Raw genomic sequence first — 19,994 nt, forward strand, 5'->3', positions numbered from 1 at the left:
TGGAAATTCACAAAAGTATTGGCACTTTGGAGAAATTGGGCAATTTTTAAGTAAAGTTAAATATGTGCTTAGCTTAAGACCTGGCAATCTTAGACTGAGATTTTTCTTTTAAATCCTCACCCAGGGATATTTTTCACCCATTGATTTTAGAGAAAGTGGAAGGAAGGGAGAGAGAGAGAGAGAGAGAGAGAGAGAGAGAGAGAGACATCGATGTAAGAGAGACACACATTGATTGGTTGCCTCCCACACCTGCCCCAACCCACTTCTAGGAATATATCCCAAGAAACCAGAAACACCAATCAGAAAGGATATATGCACCCCTATGTTCATAGCAGCACAATTCACCATAGCTAAGATCTGGAAACAGCCTAAGTGCCCATCAGTAGATGAATGAATTAGAAAACTGTGGTACATCTACACGATGGAATACTATGCTGCTGTAAAAAAGAAGGAACTCTTACCATTTGCAACAGCATGGATGGAACTGGAGAGCATTATGCTCAGTGAAATAAGCCAGTCAATGAAGGAAAAATACCACATGATCTCACTCATTTATGGATAATAAAGACCATTATAAACTTATGAACAAAAATAGATATAGAGGCAGAGCAGCCTCGAACAGACTGTCAAACTACAGTGGGAAGGCCGAGGAGGGTTGGGGGGCAGGAGGGGGGGCGTAAAAGATCAACCGAAGGACTTGTATGCATGCATATAAGCATAACCAATGGACATAAGACACTGGGGGGGGGGGGGTAGGGGAGGCCAGGGGATTGTCAAGGGCGGGGGAAAAAAAGGAGACATATGCAATACTCTTTTTAATACTTTAAGCAATAAAAAATAAAAAATTAAAAAAATTAAAAAAATTAAAGTTTTCAGACAAAAACAAACTCATAGATATAGACAATAGATTGGTTATTACCAGTGGGGAAGATGGTGGAGGGAGGGTGAAGTAGGTAAAGAGAGTCAAATATAAGGTAAAAGAAGGAAACTAGACTTTTGGAAGGGGGGCATGCAATAATTAAAAGTACACAGACGTCAAATTAGAATCTTGTATACCTGAAAATTATATAGTGTTATTAATCAATGTTACTCCAATACATTTAATTAAAAAATAAGTTTTTAATGGAATTCTTTGTAGCATGCATTTAACATTTTCTTGACTTTTAAGCACAATATACTGATTATGTTCTACTGGTGGATAATTCATGATCATTATTATTATCATTAAATTATAATAGTTTAATTCAAAAAAAAAGAAAGAAAGCCAAGAGACATATGAAAACATGCTCAAAGCCACTAATCATCCAAGAGATGCAAATCAAAACAACAATGAGGTACCATCTCACACCTCTCAGAATGGCTATCATCAACACAAGTGCTGGCGAGGATGTGGAGAAAAAGGAACCCTTGTGCACTGCTGGTGGAAATGCAGACTGGTGCAGCCACTGTGGAAAACAGTATGAAGTTTCCTCAAAAAATTAAAAATGGAATTTCCATTTGATCCAGTAATCCCACTTCTAGGAATATATCCCAAGAAACCAGAAACACCAATCAGAAAGGATATATGCACCCCTATGTTCATAGCAGCACAATTCACCATAGCTAAGATCTGGAAACAGCCTAAGTGCCCATCAACAAATGAGTGGATTAGAAAACTGTGGTACATCTACACAATGGAATACTATGCATGGATGGACCTGGAGAGCATTATGCTAAGCGAAATAAGTCAGTCAGAGAAAGATAAATATCACATAATCTCACTCATTTGTGGAATATAATGAACAACATAAACTGCTGAATAAAAATAAAACCAGAGTCATAGAAGCATGGAATAGACTATCCAACTTATGAGGGAAGGTGGGGAGTGAGATGGTAAGAGATTAACCAAAGGACTTGTATGCATGCATGTGAGCATAACAAGTGGACATAGATGGGGCGGGGGGGGGTGGGGGGGAGGGGAGGGAGGTGAGGGCATGTGCTGGTGGTTGAGGACAGCCGGGCGGAAGTCAATGGGGGAAAAAGGAGACTTATGTAATATATTAAACAATAAAGAATTTAAATTAAAAAAAAACAAAAAACAAAACAAAAACAAACAAACAAAAACGATACAGTTGGGAGATAATGGTGAGAACGGGTATGCAGGCTGGATATTTAACTTGGCAATCTAAGGTGTGCTTAATTCACCTTAAAAAAATGTGGAGCCACCTATAATCAAATGTGTTTGTGTTAGAAAGTTTGTCCCAAATGAGTATGAGAACAAGAGTTGAATGGCATAGAGGCACAATTTATTTGGGAAGCCCTTTTGCAAACTATGTAAGATAAAATAGAGATCTGAGCAAAGGCCTAGAGATGGGGAGGAGAAAACAAAAAGAGAAGGCAGAACATGTTTTAGTTGATCCAGATGAGTTTGAGTCAAATATAAATAGTTTGTTTTGTAGAGGGAATCATAAGCCATCTAGGGCAGGCATACTGAGGTTGAAGATCACTTGACATAGATGTTCAGTGACCTCCTTGTCAAACCTGGCTTGCTGGTATCCCCACACCTCTGCAGAGACAAAGGCAGTCCTGAGGTCATGGGAAAATAAGAGGATCAGTGGCTGAGGAGGGGAGTCAACAAAAGAGGTGTCAGTGTCCCGAGAGAGCCATCAACAGTCAGTGGCTCCCTATCATGCCATCCTCAGAGGACAGAGGGTCAGAGGGGCTGAGTTTCTTCCACCATCATCGAAACCAGGATTGAAGAAAGGCCGTAGGGGCCCAGTGAAGGCGCATTCTGAGAAGGTGTAGATGAGTGAGCCGTGGTCAGTGATGTTGTAGAAGGAGACAGTACGGGCCTCATAGTCCAGGAAGATCCCAATTTGGCATGGAGGCACCGAGAGGTGGAGTGGAGTCTGCGGGCAGGTGCCAGCCTCATATTTTTCTTTCTTCCACAGCCAAATTGTCCAGAAGCCATTCATGGGGCTGAGTATAAAATGCCCCTTCCTCTGCACAGAGTCTCTACAAACACCCAGGTCCCAAGCCTCCTTTCCCGTCACATCTACCTCCCAGTAACGTTTTCCAGAGTCGAAGCACTGGGCACCCAGGACCATAGGATAAGTATCAAATCTCTCCTCATTTTCAGGCACCTTCTGCTGGGTGTCTCCAAGCCTCACTTGTCTCTTGTCCTCTGAAATGATAAGCCACGGATTGGCTGTGTGTGGATCCAGAGTGATGTGTACTGCAGAGAAAGGACCACAGTTAGGCCAGAGAGTGTGTGGGGAGTAACTAACCCTGTCTCTGTGGTGGGGGGGATGATGGGGTAAGCCTGAACATCACTGTGTGAGGAAATGACCCCCCAGCCAAGCCAGCTCCAGCCCTTGTCCGGACTTTTGAGGGAACCACTTTCCCTAGCTCTGTTCCTGCCCCAGCTGCTTTGACCTGACATCTCTCCCTGACCCTGGACCTAGTCACACTCTTGTCATCCCGCTGCTGTTCATAGGCTGGTTCTGTACTCCTGGAGCTTGCCTCACCTCCACACATCCTCAGCATACTCTTCAGCCCTGGCACAAGGCACACAGTCCTCAGGTCTGGGGAGGTGATGTCCAGCTCTCCCAGTTTCCAGGATTCACTCCTGGGAGAAACAGAGTTAGACACCTCATTTTCAACTCCTACCCCATCCTCACCGAACCCCAATGCGATAACCTCTCTTGCAGATGACTGATAATTCAATTAAACACAAATTTACAAACACCTGCTATATTAGAATATATGGGGGTGAGAGACAAAAGGAGGCAGGATTTACACCATATCCAGGCCTCCCCATCACATGGGCCTCTGGAGCATGTGCATAGTCCCTATCTCCTCTCCAAGCCCGAGGTCACCACACAAGCACTTCCGGTTTCATTTTACAGGCAGGGCGCTGATCTACGTGGAATCATTTTCTAAGGAACGTCAAGGAGCCGCATGCCGTGGGTCCTACTCATGGCTTTTTCTGGGAGGTGTGTGGCTAGTAACTAGCCGCTAGTTAGTTTTTAAAAGAAGTCCCATCAGGCTGTAGACCCAGAACGTCCCAGAATTTCCCTGTTTGTCAGGGCTTCATTTTGTGAAGATGTTACAGTCCAATTACTTTGGACAACTCACCAACTGAGATGCCCAAGAATTAGCCCTGGGAGACCAGAAAATATTTCATGGAGGATTGTATCTCTGAGAATAGGAAGGTGCATGGGGAAGACTTCAGTGCATGTTTCTCTAACTCAATAATCATTAATGCAGGTAAATACACCTCCTGCCACCCCTTCCTCCAACAAAGAAAACCTCTCCTTACCTTTGCAGGACACTTTTCACCTCCTGAGGAAAAAAGAGACAGAGAGTAAGTTCCAGAATCACTGGTTGAACGACTGAGACGTCAGTCCCGTGGGTGATGCAATGCCACCCTGAGGTCCTTAGGACACTGCTCTGCCCAGTCCCTCTGGGCCATGGCCCAAAAGACATCTCTGACCAACTTGGAACAGAGGGATGTCTGGATGCTCGTGGGTAACCAGAAATCCACATATAACCATATGTAACCTATAGCCAAGAGAACGAAAAACTAGATTCTTGGGGAGAGGAAGTGGGTGGCAAGAGTGGAAAGAATCAAATAGCCCCGCCTGGCTGAGGCCCAGAGACAGCCACAGGAAAAGAATAGCCAAGTCAGGATGCACAGAAACTGCTGTCTCATTTGTGGGCTTGAGTTGTTTGGAGAGAAAAGGTTGGTTAAAGCTCTGTCCTGTGCTGTCGTTAATGTTGCTCCCTCACATATGTGAAATCAAATCACCTAAGAATATTCTGTTGCTGAGGTTGGGAGCCCGTATCTGGTCCTGGTGCTCCAAAAGTGCATTAGAAGCCTGGCAAACGAATCACTGGTGGATATGAGATCATTTTAAGTAGCATATACACTGATGATTTAAAAAAATAGTTATGTACTTATTTTAATCTTAGCTCTTTCTCATACTATTCGGGTGAACTGGGTCAAGTTACTTAGCTTTTGTCTCTCACTAAATCTCTTAACATCTCTGTGCCTTAGTGTTCTCAACTAGAAAATGGAATAATAGGAGAACCACCTCCTCACAATGTCAGGAGGGATTCAATGCCTGGCATGTAATATGTGTTATTTAAGAATATGCAGTTATTCTTATGAAATAGAAAAAATATCAGCAACAATATCAACATGATTTCTTGCCTATCATTGGTTAGGACAAATTTCCTTTTAAACTAAATTTATTCTGGCAAAAGTGTGAGACAATTTAAAGAAAAATAATATGTTAAGATCACTTAGGTGGTTCATAGAAGTAGCAGAAAGTATAAAGGACATATAATTATGACTAAAGTTTGGGGAATTCTTGTTTTTTAGTCCATCTCCTTTCCCTTATTTTTCACAAATGGAGAAATTAGGTCCAAGAAAGGAAAAAAATGACTTAACCTAGAGTGATAGAGAGAATTGGTGACAGGGCTGGGGCTGGGCTACTGTTTCTTAATTTTCAGTTCAATATTTTTAGTTTTTTAGGAAAACTTTCCCATGGCCAGATACTCATCAAAAAGCCTTGGTGGATTATCTCATTTAATTCTCACAAAAATTCTTTGAGATATGTAATATTATAATATCCATTTAACATATGAGAAACCTGATTAAGGACCTTTCTCAAGGTCATGAACCTGGTACATGTTAGACCAGGCAGTTAACAGAGACGTTCATTTTAAAAAAATTGCTGCATGGATTGATTACTCCCTCCTAAATCTGTATCTTTCCATGCCTTGAATGCAAACCACTCATGGGTCTGGATTCCAGTTTGTTTTATTAAAAAAAAAAAAAATTCCAGGGACCAGGTTTCTGTTTGCTCTGACAGTAGCCCCAGGGAGCTCTGGCTTTTGTTTGGTTCCGCCTTGAGAGCAGAGCGGGGGCCTCTCCCGTCTCACCTGCAGCAGCTCCAGCTCCGAGCCCCGGCTTCTCCTCTCCAGCTCTGAAACCAGCTCCTGCAGGGCCTGGCAGCGCTGGGCCAGCTTGGCCTCCGTCTCCCCCAGGATTCTCAGCTGTTCCCTCTCTTCCTTCTCTAGCTTCTGCAGTTGCCTCTGTTTCTCTTCAGCCAGGAAGTTTTTCTGCTGCTCAAACTCTGCGTGGATCCTCAATTTGTGTGTCTCAACCTTCTCCTTTGGTGTCATTGGAAAGAGAGAGGTGGGTTTTTTAAAAATCAAAATCTCCCAAATTGAGGTGTCCATACCCACTTCTACTCCCTGTCGACTCACCACTCTGGCTCTGTCCGGGAAGAAACACACACACACACACACACACACACACACACACACACACACAATTTTGCTGGGAAAGTGGGTGGGTGAGGCTTCTGGGATTAAGAGGGGAATGGGATTGGTGGGGCACACTGCAGTTGCCCTAGAATAACAGCTGCATCAGCCCTTGGAATCAGAGACTCTCCTCAACTTCTTTTAAAACCCAACCAGCACTCAAATGTGTCCTTTTATCTTCATATCTCAGTGTTACTGAGGACTAACACCTGTCCCCATTCAAACAACCTCCCAAAGACAGGTCCACAACACCATTCTTAAGTCCTGGGGCAAGAGAGTCTTTGTGCTGTACTTCGCTCGCCCTCTTGTGCTAGTGATTAGAGGGTTCCAATGACACAAGATGACCCCTTCTGCCACCACAGCTTGTTTCACCCTCCCTACTTCCTAAATCTTCCTCTTCTGGTATCTATTGGTCATGATTCCTTCCACCCGACTCCTGACCCGCCTCACCTCCATACCACCACTGCAGAATAAGCTTTAGTTCCTCATTCTACTTTGGACCAGTGATCTGGACACAGTCAGGCAATCACCTGGTCAGACTGGTTTTCCTACCTCAGGCCTTGGTGGTTCCCTCAAGTCTGTTCCTCACAGCCCCAGTCATTTCCTGACAGGCGTATCCGTCTCTCTCCTGGGATAGCTCTGTCCCAGATGCTAAGGCATTGGTGTGGTCAACCCCTAAGACTGGGCAGGAACTTTAGGGTATGGCTTTTTCCTCAGCATCTTCTCTTAAGACTCTCAATTTTTGTGTCTGCTTGGGAGCTCTCTTTGAGCTCCATGCTGTTTATTTCCCTCTGCCAGGAAGCCTAGAGGACTGTTGGTTCTTAAAGAGTGACATACGCTGACCCTATCACTCTTCAGACAGGTAGTGATATGGTTAGGGTTTTCTTGAGGCTAGGACCCTGGACCCCGTCTAGGCTTTAGATCTAAGATGCATTTGGGGAATGTGACTCTTGCCTTCCAGGCTGCTCTCTTCGTTACAACATCCATTTCCAACTTCTCAGCCAATTCTTGCTCTTTTCTCAGTTTCTTTAATGCCACCTGGAGCTTCTCCTGCAGAGAAAGAAAGCAGGGTAATGCCCAACCAGACCAAGAAGGAGGTGGGGGAAGATCATATGGGTTCTCAGAAAAGCCCGAGGGCAGAAAAGGAGGGAGGACTAGAGTCCCATTGGGGTTCAAATTTTTGTGACATTTTTTGGAAAAAGCCTCATATTTCTTAAGAAAGCGCCACACTGTTCGGGTGGCAGGGGTGGGGGCACTAGTCATTCCTAATTAACCAGGAAACCAGAAGGAAATAAGATCTTTGCAGCATTTTCCCAGAGCATCTTCCCTGCTCCTGGGAATAAGAAGGTTCTGATGAGCCTTAAATTAGACAAGAAGGTGGGGAACGCTCTCCCTTTCTCCAGTCCCCCACCTCTACAGGGGACCCTCTCCCATCCCATCTCCTTTCTACCTGTTCATGCCTCCGTGCCAAGACCTCACCTGGTACTCCTGGGCAGCCTCCTCAAGCGGGACCACAGGATGGTCACGGTGTTTCCGAGACTGGGAACACACCAGGCAAAGAGCCTTCTCATCTCTCTCACAGAACAGGAGAAGTCTCTCTCCATGCACCCCACATTGCTCCTTCTGTGTGCCCTCCTTGGCATTTTGGCTGATTTGCCTTAGGTTGTCCACCATATTGGCTAGCTGGAGATTGGGCCGGAAGTTCTTGAGCAGGAATTGCTTCCTGCACACAGGACAGGTGCCGCCCCCAGCTTTGGCGACCTGAGAGATGCATTCTTGGCAGAAGCTGTGGCCACATTCAATGCTCACAGGCTCCACTGTGGGATCCAGGCAGATGGGGCATGTGACCTCCTCCCACATCATTGCCAAGGGCTTTGCTGAGGCCATGGCGGGATGTTCCTAGTAAGCAGCACAGTGGAGATCTTGAGGTGACCTAGTAGGGAGAGGAGAAAAGTTAGGGAGAAGACGAGAAAGGGTGTGTGAGGAAAACAAAACAACTCAAAGGAAGATATGAGGGACAGGAACTGGAGGGGTTAAAACAAGACAAGAACATTAACCTGAATAACAAGACCTTTTCCTCCATAGTCTGTCTGATTCAGTCAGACAGAAGGGGGTAACTGAGTCCCCAAAAGAGACAGTGAAAACTGTTTCCCCAACCAGGGATCTAACCCCCAACCTAGGTATGTGCCCTGTCCGAAATCGAACCCACAACCTTTGGTGTACGGGAGGACACTCCAACCAACTGAGCTACACTGGGCGGGGCTATTCTTATATATTCTTTTAAATATATATGTGTATCTCTCTCTCTGTGTGTGTGTATATATATATCTATATATCTATATATATATTATATATATAATATATCTATCTATATCTATATCTATATCTATATCTATATCTATCTATCTATCTATCTATCTATCTATCTATATATATATAAAATCAGCATACCCTGGGCTCTTCTCTCAGCTATTCTGAACTTAGCAGCTGTTTTCATTTCCTCCATCCTAACCCTGGCCCTCTCTCTTCCAGAGGGGTACTTTTTTTGAGAGAGAGAAAAAGAGAGAAAGGGAGAGAGAGAGAGAGAGAGAGAGAGAGAGAGAGAGAGAGAGAGAGAAAGTGCCCAATGTCCGGGGATCGGTCCGGTCCGGGGGATCGAACCCACAACCTTTTGGGGCACCAACCTTTCAGTGCACGGGACTATGCTCCAACCAGTGAGCCACACGGGCCAGGGCTAGAGGCGGGGATGGGAGTCTCAGGATCGCAGACCTCCCCCACACTGGACTCCTCGGGACCACCCTCCGGCTGGGTTTCCGGCTTCCGTTCTGTTCTCCCCCAACCCCCCCCCCGCCCCCCAGCTTTAGCCGGCCCTTGTCCCAGCTCAGGTGCGGGCAGCAGGGCAGCCGGACCTCCTTCCACGTTACTTGGAAGTCCCGTTCACAGCCCAGCCTCCGCCCAGGAAGACCTGCTGCGGAGAAGGGGAGACTGACCCCCAAGGCTCTAGGGTGGGAACTGGAAGAAAGGGGATCTTCAGACCTGGGCAGGGGTACCTAGGGCCAGCCTGTTCACTCACCTTTTCCGGGCACTCAGGGGGCGGCAGCCGGCTTTCTATTTCACTTTCGATTTTCTGTAAGAAGCAAGTCTAGGGGAGGCGGAGCGAGAGGAGGAGAAGAAACCCAAGGGGCGGGGTGAGGCAGGAGACGGGCGAGCGGAGGTGGAGTTGATAGCCGCTGGGGTCGGAAGCTGCAGACGCCTGGGCTAGTGCTTGGAGGCTGGTCAGAGTGAAAGCTCCGCTGCGTTTGCTTCCTGCTTTGTGCCCCCTCCCATGTCCTCACTATCTATAATACAGTAAAACATCCATCAGCGGTTCTCAACCTGTGGGTCGCGACCCCTTTGGCGGTCGAACGTCCCTTTCACAGGGGTCTCCTAAGACCATCCTGCATATTAGATATTTACATTACGATTCATAACAGTAGCAACACTACAGTTATGAAGTAGCAACGAAAATAATTTTATGGTTGGGTCACAACATGAGTAACTGTATTTAAAGGGCCAGAAGGTTGAGAACCACTAACTAGATGGAGGGGCCATCAGCCCACCCCCACGTGTGGGAGCTGCTCTTAAGGAGGTTTGGTGGGAGAGAAGAGGGCCTGGAGTGCGCCCTCACTTGCCACCATCTGCTTCCTACTTTCAGAAACAATTCCTTTTCCCAGCACTTGTTATTCTTTTAACATCAGGGCATAAGAGATTTATTGTGCAGGACCTCAAGGCGTGTATCACACCAGGGCAGTGGCTCTCAACCTTCCTAATGCCGCGACCCTTTAATACAGTTCCTCATGTTGTGGTGACCCCTAATTTCATTGTTACAAATTGAACATAATTAAAGCATGGTGATTATAATTACATAAAAACAATATGTAATTATATATGTGTTTTCCAATGGTCTTAGGCAACCCCTGTGAAAGGGTCGTTTGACCCCCAAAGGGGTTGCGACCCACAGGTTGAGAACCGCTGCACCAGAGAGTGGTAAGAAGGGAATTGACAGGGATTGAGCACCAACTGTGTTCTTGTCACTGAGCTAGCGATTTTCTTAGATTATTTCGTTATTATTATTATTTTAAAGATTGTGCTAAATACCCATAACATAAAATTTACCATGTTAACTATTTTTAGGTGTATAATCCAGTGGCATTAAATACATTCACATTGCTGTGCAGCCATCACCACCATCCATCTACAGAACTTTTTTCATCTTGCCAAACCAAAACTCTGTCTCCATTAAACAATGATTGCTCATTCCTCCCTCTCCCCAGCCCCTGCAACCACCGTTCTAAGCAGACGTGATGTGGTACCCGGCATTGGATCCCTGATTAGGAAACAGGCACTAATGGAAAAACTGATGAAATACAAAGGAAACCTGGACTGTAGTTACTAGTAATGGACCATCAGTAATTCCTTAGTTTTGACAGATGTACCATGTTTATATTAACATTAAGGAAGCTGGCTGGAGAATAGACAGAAACTTTTATGCTATCTTTGAAACTGTTCTGTGAATCTAAATTTATTTCCAAATAAAAAGTTTAGTTAAAAATCCCCAAACTCTGACTATGAATGGGAAGCATGACATGTGGATGGACAATGCAGAGGAGTCCAGACTACTGAAGCCTGTTCTCAGTCCCCTATTGGAAAGGAAAGGGAGTACGTATGGAGAATCTATGATGTTTCAAGTCCTTTTCTGAGTGCTCTCACACTATATTATAATTCTAACAATGATCCCACAAAATAACCATTATTCTCAGTTTACAAGCGAAGCATTGTGGCGAGCCGGCACTGCCATGGCATACTCAGCCCCACATTGGGTGCCTTATGTGCCATGCCAGCTCAGTCAGGTTCAGTGACCCTGAGAGGGGGCGGTGAAGGATTGAGAAAAGACAGACAAGAGAAGAAAGCTGGGTCTGGGTGGGACACTGTCCTCTCTGATGAAGAGCCTCTCTGATGGAGAGCTAGCGACAGCGCCATGGATTACAAGCCGTGTCTTTATGTTATAGACAGATGCCATGAGGCAAAGTCAGGGCGTGGTCAAGATGTTTACAACATTATTGTGGGTTTCGATCCTAGTACATGCACCTGAACTCTATCAAGCCCACATCACTCAGACACGTGGGGCCATGTGTTCGGACCATAGCTTCAAGCTTACAACTATAGCTGTTGGCTATAATTGTGCTGGGTGGCCATGAGAGGACTGTGCTCTCTCATTAGTCTGAGGCTTAAACCTGTCTAAACACTTTAGCCGCTCTCCACAAAGCATAAAAGGCCCAAGGGCTTAAAGTAATTTGCTTATTATCACAATTGATAAGTGACAGTTCTAGAAATATATCTCAGCTTTTCCATTACATCATGCTTGACAGATGATTTCCAAGGGTTAATACTGACAGAGAAAGGGAGAGACATTACTTCATCATCATAGGTTTATTTTCCACCACCTTCATCCCCTAGGTGTAGGCATAAGGTTAGAGAACTCTCCTCTCTGACATGCTCCCCATGTTTAAAGCACTCAGGCACACGTCTTTGGCTATGTTGCCTGATTTCTCTTTGGCAGAATTTGGAAAAAGCTTAGGCTTATTTTCTTGAGATATTGAAATGCCTCACTGTATCTTGCTCCAGAAGGACCGAGTGTGTCCCAGTCCCTAACCATCCTGTTGGTCTCCACCTGCCTCTGTTTGTCACCAGGCAACTCATGGGGCTGACCTTTTGGGAAGAGCAGGTGCTCAGGACAGGAAACCTTAGTATTCTTTTGGCGCCCTCTATGAAAAATCATCAGGATGTTACCACCTGATGCTTCCTTCCAAGTCCCAGAGCTGCCTGGCCCAGGACTCAGGGGGTTCAATAAGTTCAACTCTGAAAATCTCTTGGATTTGCACAAGGATCCCAGCAGACCTGTTATTTCCCTAACTCTGTCAGGAGGATTATAACATTCTGGTCTTTATTGACACAGCAAGAAATGCATTTCACAAACGGACAGATAGATGAGAGGAGACACAAGCTCTGCAGCTATGGTGAGTGCTGGGCCTGGAGTGTCAAAGCTGGGCTTGCGATGGGGAGACTGCACACCGAGGCCTTGCACCACCAACCTACATCAGCATTTCTCCTGGGCAGCACTGAATGCTTCGTCACACGACCCCATTCATCCCTAGAGCATAAAAGCTTCAAACAGCTAGAAAGCAGCTGGAGGTGAAATGGATCTGAGTTGTTTCTGGGGGGCTGGAGACCCTCCAGACAGTTTTTGACTGCCCAGAGGCAGATGTCTGGCCTAGACAGGATTATGCTAAGCTTATTTCTAAGCAGAGCAGTATTAGAGCTAATTTTTCAACCACCTTCATCCCCTAGGTATAGGCATAAAGTTAGAGAAATTCTCTCCTCTCTGACATACTCCCCATGTTTAGAGCCCTCATGCATTCCTCTTTGGCTATGTTGCCTAATATCTCATTGGTGGAATTTTTTTGTTTTGTTTGTTTTGTTAATTTTCACCCTAGGATATTTTTTCCATTGAGTGTTAGGGAGAGTGGAAGAAAGAGAGAAACATTGATTAATGGCCTTCTGCAGGAGCCCTGACCAGGGCTGGGCCAAGCAGGAGACTAAAACCAAGGTACGTGCCCTTGACCAGTATTGAACCTGGGACCTTTGGCCCATAGGCTGGCACTCTATCCACTGAGACAAACCGGCTAGTGCTGGCAGAATTTGGAAAGAGCTGATGTTTAACAGCATCATGGGCTTGGGGAAACCTTAGGTCCCCAGCTCTTGACAGTCTTTGCTAGGCTAAGGCTGCTGTGCCAGCGCCTACTTCTCTGTAATTTCTCTTAGCCCCAGGCATGGGGCTTCTTCAGTCTCAAGACTCCGCTGGCAAGTCCAGAGACTTACAGCCTAATATCCTCTTGAGTACCAGAGACTAATGTCTGGTTGCCATGGAAATCCTCTTGTGGGAGAAGGGTCTCCAACCTTCTCTAAGTTAGGTATTACTCTTAGATGGCTCTTAGTTTGGCCATGAACCATTTGGGGACAGACTTCCCTGATCAGAGAAAGACACAGTCTTTGCACTATTCATGGTCTTCCGAAACCCGGATGAATAGATGGTAGAGGGGCAGAGAGTGTGGTTTAATTTTCCCCACACCCTTAGAAGGGTCTGCTCTGCATTGATTCTCTGTCTCTTTCTTCCTCCCTCTCTATTTCTTCCTCTCATTGTTTTTCTTTGCAGGTGTAAGTTTATCACATTTCTCCTTTGCTCTCTAGGAGATTTTTTTTTTAGGGGTAAGATTTTCTTAAGCCATGAGTCTATATTTAAACTCATGCACTATGAAACGTAGGGATGGCCAATAAACACACGGACCTCTGATAATCTTAGAACTTTTCAATGGGGAAGTTCAAGGATTGATGCATATAAGAGGTGAGGGAGGAGATAGGGGTGGTAGATGAGAGTGCATAAATCTGTAATTGTATTTCATCTTCTTTGGGATGAAAATTTTAAGCATTAATGATATTAATAATCATCTCAGCTAGCAGAAAGAAGCAACATGACACAGTGCTGAAGAATGTGGGCTCTGGAGTTAGACTGCTTAGATTTGAACGCTGGCTCATCTACTTCCTTACTTCACAATCTTAGGCAAGTTATCCAACTACTTTGTACTTTAGTTTTTCCATATGCAAAATGGAAATGATAATTATACCCACCTCATAAAGTAGTAAATACTAAAACAACCCATAATAGCTAACATTCATTAATTGCTTATTCTGTGCCAGGCACTATTCTAAGTGCTTTGCATGTATTCTCATTTAATCTTTATAATGATCTCAAGAGACAAGTATTATCATCAAAGATTTTAGAGATGAGAGTGCTGAGGAATGGACAGACAGATGGGCTTTGGAGTCAATGAACTGCACTTGACGCTGGTCCCTTATGCTTACTCTTAATGTGGCCATTGACAGATTTCCACACCTCTCAGGCTCTATTTCCTCATCTAAAGAAAGGAGATGATGCCACTCACAGACTTGGGAAGGAGGGAGATTTCATGAGATAATGGATGTGAAACCACAGGGTATCTCTGCTTGTCATCACATTTTCATAAATGCCTACTGTGTGCTAAACAGTTTGTAGTCCTTCCCATGTTCACAGCATTCTGTGAGGTCAGTATTATTGTCCTTTTATTATTATTTTTAAACATGGCAAAAACACAACACTTTGCTGAACTTCTTCTCACCCCTGCAGCATTAGAACAGGGGGAGGAGGATGGCTTTTCCCTTGTATCAGACACTGCAGCATTCTTGGGTCTTGGGTAAAGATGAATTGTGGAAGGTAACTTGGCCATTGCATCTGGAGGACGAGTTACAACCTGTGTGGAATGTTTGGAAAAACTGGGAGTGATGTAGGTGGAGGCCTAGCTGGAGGATGAAGGGACTGGTCCTGGGAACTACTTCTTTCAGCAGGTGACCTCACTCTGGTCTCAAAACACTGCATCTGCTTTAGAGGGACACGGGTTGGAGAAAGGGGAGAAAAAAAACTGGCCTTCAAATGTTCTTGATGGCAAAGGATCTAATAGCCACGAAGGGCCAGAATCGCCTTTTCTTATACTAGTATGACGCAATTAAGCCAATAGCGTTTGTTTTTAGGCCAGCTTGGATTTAAATCCTAGCTCTAATCACCTAGCTTCATTACGTTGGGAAAGTTATTTGGCCTCCCTGCACCTCAATTTTCTCATCAGAAAATGGGAAAATATCCCACAGGGTTAGCAGATTGAGTAAGCAATATGTAGAGAGCATTTATAAAAAACAAATACCTTAATTTCTGGAGAAAATAAACATAAAACCCGGAAGAAATGTCAGAAAGCAAAGGACATGGCAAAATGCTTGTTTGTTTGTTTGTTTGTTTTTAAGTACAGAAAGTCGGCTTTAACTCCAGCACAGTGACGTAGGGATCTCCAGGAGCCACGGGGACAGGGACTGTCCAAGTTGCCAACTGCTGGAGAAGGCACTTGTTCCGGGGGGTTGTGGCCTGTGGTTGTCATTTCTCTCTGCTGTCATTTCACAGAAGCTTTGTACAAAACTCTGTGATGCTATGTGGAATGACAATCAGTGCTTTTTTGTGTGGACGAAGTTGTATCCAGAGAAAAAGCCTTCCCATTTGGGCTCTGGCCTGACAGTTTGGGAGAAGTTTCATAAGCTGTCTGCTGGCACATGGCCTTGAGAATCAGTGCTGAACTGAGATCAGGATCATTCACTTACCAGATGTTTGGTTTGTAGCAAGTTATTCAACCTGGGACTCAGCTCCTTATTGTGAAGAGAGTAGGTAACATCCCTACGCAGAGGCTACCACAAGGTCAATAAATGATAAAAGCTATCCATATCATCAATAATCATTATCAGACACCAATCGGTGAAATTGTACACACTCATAATGGAACAAACAAGCACACGACTTTAGGGTATTCCTGGCTTATGTGAGTTTTCTTTGCTCTCTGTCATTTCCTAGTACTGTGCTTGACACATAACAGAAAGTCAGTTTAGTAAGATAGTGCTGGTAAAAATAATAAAATCATATATTCATTTCTTCAACAAACAGATGTAAATTTGAAGTAAGGCAGATAGAAAAGAGAATATCCTACATGATTGAAATAGGCAAAATTAATCTGTGGCATTAGAAGTCCAGATGATGGTTAACCCTGAGAGGAGGGGGTAACTGGAAGGGGTCACAGGAGTTCCCTGGGGCTGACAATATTTTGTTTCTTAATCTGAGTGCTTGTTGCTTTGAGGTAATCCATTCATCAAGCTTTACAGTTATAATATGCAGGCTTTTCTGCGTGTATTTTGTATTTCAACAAAAGAGATATTTTAAGAATTATCAAATATGGTAAATTTGATGAGTAGAAAAATGTCTTCTGAATAGTGTTTATAATGCTTAGGAGAGAGGTAACTGCGTAGGTTAGCAATGTAGGATGGACAAGGTCTTCCCCTTATGGGCCTGGTTTAATGATCTCACTTAGACTTGATCCTGCAGCCTCAGGGACCCGTGAGAGTTATTTAACAAAGATATAGGAGACATCTTCCTAAAACAAACCTGATCACTGCGTTTCCTCCCTATGCACATGTTCATTTAAATGTCCACACTTTCCTTTTCTCAAGTAGTCTGATCATGATTCAAATGGAAATTTGGATGATAAATTTAGAACAATAAAGAGTGACAAAAATGACAAAAGTAGGACAGTTTAAGAGGCTGTTATACTATCTAGGGACATGATGGTGACTTTGGCTACATTAGTTAACTGGGATGTGAAAGGAGGGGATATTTCAAATATAGATATGGGGAATATGTTACAGAGTGAAAAGAGATACTAAGTGTGTGTGTGTGTGTGTGTGTGTGTGTGTGTGTGTGTGTTTCCCCTGGAAATTTCATGGATAACAGGAAAGGAAACAAAGCCTGAGAGGTATTGGAAGGTGAACTTTGGGGAGAAAATAGGGGAATTACAGTTTGTGGTTCTGTAGGACATTTAATTTACAATGCAAATCCATGTGAAGATACTTAGAAGACAAATGGAGATGCAGTCCTGTCGATGAAGAGAGAACTTGTGGAGACTGCAGCCTAACTCTGCTATGGAAACAGATGAGCTTGCAGTACACATTCTCGGTTCCTTGCTTAACATTAACCCTTGGGGTTCTGGAGCTCATGCTTCTCTGCTCCATTCTTCAGGTGGTGTCCTCGAGACCTGTCAGCCTCACCGTTCTGCCCACACTGAGGAGAACTTCAGAGTACTTGGGAATGTCACAAAGTACTTGGGGTTGTCACAACAGCTTTTATGGTAAAAGGGATGAAAAAGAGATATGTAAGAGGAAGGTGCCTTCAAATTAAATGTGTCCCCAGAACTGTCTCAGAGGCAGAGTCAGCAGAAAATGTGCAAGCTTTAAGCAGCCAATGACGTGGATGTGGGATTGAGGAAGAGAGAGCTTAACAAAAATGAGTGCATTTGAGTTTACCAGACTTAGCTTTGAAGAACTCTTGATTACTTTTCCTAATCCAACCCATCTTCACAGGAGAGAAATGTGTCACTATTGACGTTCAAAGAGCCTGTTAGGGGCCCAAAAGCATTTCCAGAAAAGAAATACAGAAAATGTTGGTTGCATAATGGCGCCAGAAGAAAAACCAACCAGTCTCCACAGAAGATGGTTTTAAAAATACACCATTTGTTTGAGTATCCTTTCTGGAATATTTGTTAACATGTCTATCAAACTGTGGAAAACCTGTCTCTAAGAATATTATTCTCCTTTTTTATTTGAAAAAAATATTTTTATTGATTTCAGAGAAAAGGAGAGGGAGAGAGAGATAGAAACATCAATGATGAGAGAGAATCATTGATTGGCTGCTTCATGCATACTCCACACTGGGGACTGAGCCCACAATCTGGGCCTATGCCTTGACCGAGAATCAAACTGTGACCTCCTGGTTCACAGGTTGACACTCAACCACTGAGCCACTAATTATTTCATCTGAGAAGACACTTTGAAGAGAGAGGCTTTTGGGTATTGCTTAAGTGAATAAAAGAGGTTGTTTAGGCAAAAGAGAAGATAGGTATTGAGTAGCTGAACTAATAAGTATAGATCAACTCGTAAAATTGATTCAATACTACTTTTTCAAAGATAATATTAAACTAGCCAGGAAATGGAAGGGAATGGAGCTCCTAAGAGGAATGAGGTTTCTTTCATGGACTAAGAAAGGGTTATGGAGCAGCTCTTAATTTGCAGCCCACACTTAGGGACTTTATAAGTGATGATCAAATGAATGAATGCCTCTTACTTGTAGGGTGCACAATCCCTTCCTGGAATCATGATGTTCTCCTGCAACACCAGCACTTATGGTCATTCTACCTTCCTCCTCACTGGCTTTCCAGGCCTGGAAGCTTCTCATCATTGGGTTTCTATCCCCATCAACCTTATCTGTGTGGTTTCCATCCTGGGCAACAGTATCATCCTCTTCCTGATCCGCACAGACCCAGCCTTACAACAACCCATGTACATCTTCCTGTCCATGTTGGCAGCCTCAGATCTGGGCCTCTGTGCCTCCACCTTCCCAACTATGGTGCGGCTCTTCTGGCTGGGTGCTCGTGAGCTGCCCTTTGATCTCTGTGCTGCACAGATGTTCTTCATCCATGCCTTCACCTATGTGGAATCTGGTGTGCTGCTGGCCATGGCCTTTGATCGTATTGTTGCCATCCGAGACCCTCTGCACTATGCCACAATTCTTACCCACTCAGCCATGGCCAAAGTGGGGGCTGCCATCCTGGTGAGGGCTGTCGTGCTCAACCTCCCAGGACCCATGCTCCTGCGGCATCTGCTCTTTCCCCAGATCAGTGTACTCTCTCACTGCTACTGCCTGCACTGTGATCTTGTAGGACTGGCCTGCTCAGACACCCAGATCAACAGCTTGGTTGGCCTGGTCTCGATACTCCTCTCACTGGGCCTTGACTCCTGCCTCATTGTCCTCTCCTACACCCTGATCTTAAGGACCGTGCTAGGTCTTGCATCACCTGGGGAACGTCTCAAGGCACTCAACACATGTGTCTCACATCTCTGCATTGTTCTCATCTTTTATTTGCCCAAACTGGGGCTATCTGTGCTGCACCGAGTAGAGAAGCATAGCTACCCTGCTCTGGCAGTGCTCATGGCTAACCTGCACTTCTTGGTTCCACCCTTCATGAACCCCATCGTTTACTGCATCAAGTCTAAGCAGATCCGCCAGGGCCTCCTAAAGCGCTTCCAGGAAAAAAGGGTTGATGTTTCCTAGAACAGCAAAAGGACCCAGGTCAACCCAGGTCTTGGGGTGGAGGAGGATTGGTTGTGAAGATTTAAATTTTAGGGGTTTTTAATGAATCAGCTCCAACTGTTGAGTCCTTTGTGTGGCACGATCAGTTTCTATAATTACAGTTTTTGGGGACTGAGACCATTGGAAAGTACATCAAAGTATCATCTTGATAATCTTCTCATTGCTCTATCTGATTAGAGCTGAACTCTTTCAGTCTCATATATACTGTAACTTCTCCTTGCCAGGGGGACTTAACCGCACTAACTGTGAGGATGCATGTGCATATCTTTTTGTGCAGGTACCTCTCTTCTTTTCCACCTGGATTACCAGCCCCCACCCCCCGAACATTTAATTTTTAAGCCTAAGGAAGAACTGTATTCCTATTATGTATAAATAGACTATATTTACCTTAACACTGGCCTTCTTCTTCCAAATTTAATATAAACCATCTCACATACCAAGAAGTAGAAAAAGGGAGTGGGTGGTGGGAAACTCACAGGACAACATGGTAGATGCAGAATTTATCAAGCACTTATTTGCAGTTTAGGGGGTGGTAGTTTTCTCCTGGTTCTCTTCATATGTGCCTCTATTTCTTTTTCTTTTTTTAAATTACCATTTACATTCAATATTATTTTGTATTAGCTTCAGGTGTAAAGGATAGTGGTTAGGCAATCATATACTTTACGAATATTCCCTTTGATATTTCCATTACCCACCTGGCACCATATATAGTTATTATAATATTATTGTCTATAATCCTTATGCTGTACTTTACATCCCTGATAATTTGTAACTACTAATCTTTACTTATCACTCTCTTCACTTTTTTCACCAGTCTTCC

The 19,994-nt window shown here is 44.3% G+C and overlaps 2 protein-coding genes across 2 annotated transcripts; one reads left to right on the forward strand and one right to left on the reverse strand.

Moving 5' to 3' along the window:
• Positions 1-2,263: 2,263 nt before the first annotated feature.
• TRIM21 (tripartite motif containing 21) lies at positions 2,264-9,450 on the reverse strand. Its single transcript, XM_014460747.2, has 7 exons — positions 9,386-9,450; positions 7,792-8,245; positions 7,267-7,362; positions 5,929-6,159; positions 4,301-4,323; positions 3,507-3,607; positions 2,264-3,214 (listed from the first exon to the last, which is right to left on the reverse strand). Exons 2-7 carry the CDS (start codon positions 8,197-8,199, stop codon positions 2,667-2,669), a joined length of 1,407 nt encoding a protein of 468 aa, XP_014316233.1. The 5' UTR covers positions 8,200-8,245; positions 9,386-9,450; the 3' UTR covers positions 2,264-2,666.
• Positions 9,451-18,181: 8,731 nt separating this feature from the next.
• Positions 18,182-19,135, forward strand: LOC102424213 (olfactory receptor 51G2). Its single transcript, XM_006094520.1, has one exon. The coding sequence runs from the start codon at positions 18,182-18,184 to the stop codon at positions 19,133-19,135; it is 954 nt and encodes a 317-aa protein (XP_006094582.1).
• The last annotated feature ends 859 nt before the right edge of the window (positions 19,136-19,994 follow it).

This window comes from Myotis lucifugus, unplaced genomic scaffold (assembly GCF_000147115.1).
Source record: "Myotis lucifugus unplaced genomic scaffold, Myoluc2.0 scaffold_138, whole genome shotgun sequence".
NCBI classification, from domain to species: Eukaryota; Metazoa; Chordata; class Mammalia; order Chiroptera; family Vespertilionidae; genus Myotis; species Myotis lucifugus.

Coding starts and splice junctions, on each gene's coding strand:
- TRIM21 (XM_014460747.2), bottom strand. CDS start 8,199: ATGGCCTCAGCAAAGCCCTTGGCAATGATGTGGGAGGAGGTCACATGC. Junction 7,363..7,791: donor AGGCTGCCCAGGAGTACCAG/GTGAGGTCTTGG, acceptor CTTTCTCTGCAG/GAGAAGCTCCAGGTGGCATT. Junction 3,608..4,300: donor GTGAAAAGTGTCCTGCAAAG/GTAAGGAGAGGT, acceptor TGTTTCTCCCAG/GAGTGAATCCTGGAAACTGG.
- LOC102424213 (XM_006094520.1), top strand. CDS start 18,182: ATGTTCTCCTGCAACACCAGCACTTATGGTCATTCTACCTTCCTCCTC.